Genomic DNA, 4,649 nt, shown 5'->3' with positions numbered 1-4,649 from the left:
ACTCGGGACCCTGCAGCTGAGGTCCTCCACTCAGTTTAAGACTCAGCTGAGCCAGGATCTCCTTGAAGCCCGAGGGCACTGGGCCAACTGTGCTGCTGGCAGGTCGCCGGGCTCCCCCCGAGCCTTGGAGGGGCACAGCTGCTCTGCGGGAGGTGAGGGAGCAGATGCCACCCTAGGACACAGGGTCAGAGGCAAGGGCCCCTTGGGACAGTCCACACTGCTGGGCACCTCAGTCTGGATAGGACACGGGGCCTCTGGGCCCCTCCAGTTTCCCGGGACTCCTCCTGTCAGCAGTGTCAGCTCCTGGAGGAGGCTTACTGACACACGGCTCCTTCCAGGGGTGCGGGATGGAACCAGGTGGACCCAGAGGCCCAGTCCGAGCTCCTGTCCCAGCTCCAGGAGGGGGAGTTCTGGGTGGAAGAGGAGGAGCTCCTGAGGGAATTCGACGAGCTCACCGTGGGCTGCCCAGTCACTGAGGCTGGCCACCTGCAAAGCCTCTACACAGGTGACACCCCGGGGCCACCCCAGGAGGCCGAGTCCCACAGCAGGCAGCCTTCCCTGCCTGGGGCCCACCCTTGCCCCGCCCCACTCTGCGTGTCTCTGATGTGGAGTGTCCTGTCCCCTCCCCTCCATTGGGCATGGTGGCTCTGGAGGTGCTGGCCTCCTGCTGTCACCGTGGCTGATTCCGCACCCCACCTTGGCCCTCAGTGTGTGGGAAGCCGGCCCCAGGGTCCACACTGACCATGGCGCCGTCTCGCACTAGGGAAGGTGCTGAGCTACTCCCGGGCACTGCCTGGGGCCTGGATCAAGGGGCAGTCGGCCGGGGGCTGCCGGAACAACAGCGGCTTTCCCAGCAACCCCAAGTTCTGGCTGCGGGTCTCAGAGCCCAGCGAGGTGTACGTTGCTGTCCTGCAGAGACCCGGGATGCGCACGGTGGACTGGGTAGGCCGGACCCGGGCACAGCGGAGCAGCGACCACCCCCTGGGGAGCCCAGCAGGCATCCCGGGCAGGGACTACCAGGCTGTGGGCCTGCACATCTGGAAGGTAACTCCGCCCGCCCGGCCCTGACTAGGCAGGTGGCCTGGGGACCAGGGCGGCACGCCACCTGGGACATGCGTGCCTTTGCCTGGCAGGCGCCTACTTGGGGCTGTGGTGGGTTCCAACACCCCACGGACCCTGCTCTGCCAAGTCGATGAGGTCTGGCCTCCCCTGCCGTAATCAGGCCCCATTGTCCAGAGGGAAGCTAGGTCCTGGCCAGTCAGGCCCGGGCAGCACGAGGGCCTGGAGGCCCGGCCCTGCAGGCTCCCCTGGAGCAGCTCTGCCCTGCCAGGTGGCCTTGGGGAGGTTGCCTGCTGCTCGCTCGCTCTGTTCCCTCGGCGAGGTGTGGTGGCCTCACGGCGTCGTCTGAGCTCAGTCTGCCTTGTGCTCGGGGACTTGAGGCACTGCTGGGATACCCGCGAGAAGCAGGCGGCAGGTGGGCGACGTGTGCCGCCCGTTTGCTGGGCTGGTGCTGGTCGGGCCCATGCACGTGACACAGGGGGTGGCCTCTCACCCCGCCTCGCCCAGGGCCCCCAGGCAGCCTGTGTTACTCATCTGCTCTTGCGAGAGAAGCCGCCGGCAGCTCTCTGTCCATCTGCATGTGCCGTGGTGCTCTGGAGCCCAGGCCTGTCTAGATTTTCTGTTTTCCCCCAGGTCAGAGGGTTTAGGCTGGCATCTGGGACAGGCATGGGCCCAGGGCCCTGGTTCCAGGCATTTCCAGCCAGCCTCTAAGGGGCAGGATGGCCTGGCAGGCCGGGCGCCCCTCTGCTACCTCAAGGGTCCTTGCGCTGGGAGCAGTGAGGCCAAGGGCCCTTCTCTCTGCCGACCTGCCGGCTCCTTGCAGGTGGACAAGCGGCGAGTCAGCCTCCCCAGGGTCCTGTCCGCACCACCCGTGGCCGGCACCCCCTGCCACGCGTACGACCGGGAGGTCCACCTGCACTGCGAGCTGCCCGCGGGCTGCTACCTGGCCGTGCCCAGCACCTTCCTGAAGGACGTGCCTGGGCACTTTCTGCTCCGAGTCTTCTCCACCGCAAGGGTGTCCCTCAGGTGAGCCAGGCCTGCCTGCACTCGCTGCTCCCCAAGACTCTGAGGTCGTGGCCCAGGGTTGGGCCCGCAGAGGCCGGGATCTGGGCAGGGTCCCTGCCAAGGCCATGGCACACTGCAATGCCCGTGCTGTCTTCTGGCAGTGCTGTGAGGTCCACGGCCAAGAGCACTGGCCCCGGGACAGCCCTGCCCTCCGGAGAGTGGGAGACCGTGCGGCTGCAGGGCTCCTGGACGGCTGGCCAGACTGCAGGGGGCAGCAGGAACTTCGCCTCCTACCCCACCAACCCCTGCCTCCCCTTCTCTGTGCCCGGAGGCAGCAGCCCCCGCTGTGTCCGCATCACTCTGCACCAGCACTGCCAGCTTGGAGACAGCGAATTCCACCCCATCGGCTTCCATGTTTTCCAGGTCAGCACCTCTCCTGGGAGGGCAGGTGGGGAGCTGGGCCCAGGGAGGGGACATCGGGAAGGTCTGCATCTAGGTTCACACTGGCCTAGCGCAGGCCGGGTATGGCATGGAGCCAGGCTCGTCTTGGCACTGGCACGTCCGCCTGGCCGGCTGGTGGCAGACTTGCCTGCAGGTTCCCAGAGTCCGTATTCACTGGGGCCGGCCCAGGCAGCCCTTGTCCGCTCGCTTTGGCTCACAGCGACTGCCCTGAGGCTGGTTCTCCCCGGGACTGTACCTCCCACTCCTAGACCCAGGCTCTGGGGGCCAGAGTGGATGCCCAGCCCCGTGGTGGATGTGGCCCAGGAGGCGACAGGGAGGGCCATGTACCGGGAGCCACCACAGTCTCTCCCCACGTACCTTCCCGTGCTCCATGCCCGAGGCCTGGGTTGTCTAGAGAAGCTGCCGTCAGGCACAGCCAGTGAGACCCAGGCAGATGTGGTGACCTGGGTCAGGGTGCAGGGGCCCTCAGGGACCAGAAGAGTGGCAGAAGGACAGGGCCCCGATGACAGATTCTCGGTCCAGGGGCTTCAGGTGGCAGCAGATGGAGCAGACCCACCATCCCCAGCTGGGGCCCCGAGCCCAGCACCCTCACCTGGGTGTCGGGGAAGCAGAGTGGCCTTCTCGGTGGAGGCGGCCGCCCACAGTGCTAAGCCTTGCCTCCCCTCAGGTCCTGGCGGGCAGCGTGTGTGAAGACGCGCCCTCCCTGCTGCACCAGGAGCCGCTGCTGAGCTGCGTGCCACATCGCTATGCCCAGGAAGTGAGCCGGCTCTGCCTCCTACCTGCGGGGGACTACAGGGTGGTGCCCTCCACCTACCTTCCGGACACCGAGGGGGCCTTCACTGTGACCATAGCCACCCGGATAGACAGGTGCTCGGCGCCCCACACGTTGAGTTTGGGGGCGGGCCCGCAGGGGGGCGGGCGAGCGGAAGTGGGCAGGGCTGTCACATGTAGGAGGGCTGACCTGGCCCCCTCCCCGCAGGCCATCCATCCACAGCCAGGAGATGCTGGGGCAGGCCCTCCAGGAGGTGCGTGTGACCCCCACCACGGCCGGCACCCACCGCGGGTAGCCTCTGCTGGGACATGAGGCACCCCGTGGAGTCCCAGGGCAGAGCCTCCAGGGGTGTGGGCTGGGGGGTGTGCCCTGTGGAGGGCAGCAGGTACCCGGACCCCTGTCTCTGCCCTGCAGGTCTCCGTCACGGCAGTGATGAGAACCTGAGTGGACTTGGGTGCTGCTGGGGCCGCCAGGCTCCCGGTGCAGCACTGGCCGAGTCCGAGCCCTCGCTCTGAGTGACAGTGGCTGGTCTGGGGGTCCAGGAGACGCACCCCGTCCTGCAGACGTGCAGCCCAGGGGTCGAGCAGGCCATGCAGCACAGACAAGAACACTCAGCTGCATCTTCGTCACTGGCTGGAAGGACGGATTCCGAGCCCCGGGCCGCAGTCCCTGGTCCCGAGAACTACCCAGTCTCCCAGATCCTCTCGCCGACCTAAACAGTGGCCTTACGCCGGCGGCAGCACAGTGTGACGGGGCTTGCTCGAGTGTCGGTGTTTCTTTTTAGAGTACCTTCATAAACAGACACGATCTTAGAGCTGCTTGTTCCAGGGAGCCGACCGTGTGCCATGCAGGGGTGTTGGGGCGGCAGGTGGGTGGATGGTGAGTGGGACAGAGAAAGTGCCAGGACCAGAGGCAGAGGGGAGGTGGGGTATGGGACACCCAGCCCACACAGAGTCCATGTGCGTGGGAGCCCGGGAAGGGGCGGAGAGTAGGGGAGGGCTGGGTCAGGGTGCAGGGGGCCCCTCAGAGACAGGACAGGGGTCTACCTGGAGATGGGTCCATGGGTCTAGACAGCAGCTCTGCCTCCAGCCAGAGCCTTTGCAGCTGGGATCCCTCTGTCCCTGCCCTGTCTGCCCCCCCCGGGACTGCCGTCTCTGACCCCTGTCCCTGCCCTGTCCCCTCCCGTCCACACAGCTCTCAGCCGTGTCTGCTGTCTCAGCAGGTGGGAAGGGCCCTCGAGAACTACCAGTACCTTCTCCAAACCTTGCAGTGGACAGGCCCAGAGAGCGTGCTGTCTGCCGCAAGCCCTCTTGCCCACAAGCCTCTCCATGGCCTGCAGCCCTAAGCTGCT

At 66.8% G+C, this 4,649-nt stretch overlaps 1 protein-coding gene across 2 annotated transcripts in view; it reads left to right on the top strand.

The window, feature by feature from the left end:
* CAPN10 (calpain 10) overlaps nt 1-4,112 on the top strand; it is a 13,379-nt gene extending 9,267 nt beyond the window's left edge. The window contains exons 6-12 of one of the 2 annotated variants that reach the window (XM_006151918.3): nt 339-505; nt 764-1,044; nt 1,883-2,085; nt 2,226-2,487; nt 3,194-3,393; nt 3,506-3,551; nt 3,713-4,112. In XM_006151918.3, coding sequence (XP_006151980.1) covers nt 339-505; nt 764-1,044; nt 1,883-2,085; nt 2,226-2,487; nt 3,194-3,393; nt 3,506-3,551; nt 3,713-3,742 — 1,189 coding nt within the window. In that variant the 3' untranslated portion in view covers nt 3,743-4,112. Of the gene's footprint in view, nt 1-338; nt 506-763; nt 1,045-1,882; nt 2,086-2,225; nt 2,488-3,193; nt 3,394-3,505 lie in introns of both variants that reach the window. The other variant, XM_006151917.3, reaches the window with a different exon arrangement.
* The last annotated feature ends 537 nt before the right edge of the window (nt 4,113-4,649 follow it).

Source organism: Tupaia chinensis, unplaced genomic scaffold (assembly GCF_000334495.1).
Source record: "Tupaia chinensis unplaced genomic scaffold, TupChi_1.0 Scaffold000332_1, whole genome shotgun sequence".
In the NCBI taxonomy this organism is placed as follows: Eukaryota; Metazoa; Chordata; class Mammalia; order Scandentia; family Tupaiidae; genus Tupaia; species Tupaia belangeri.
This window is presented reverse-complemented; position numbering and strand designations above follow the sequence as displayed.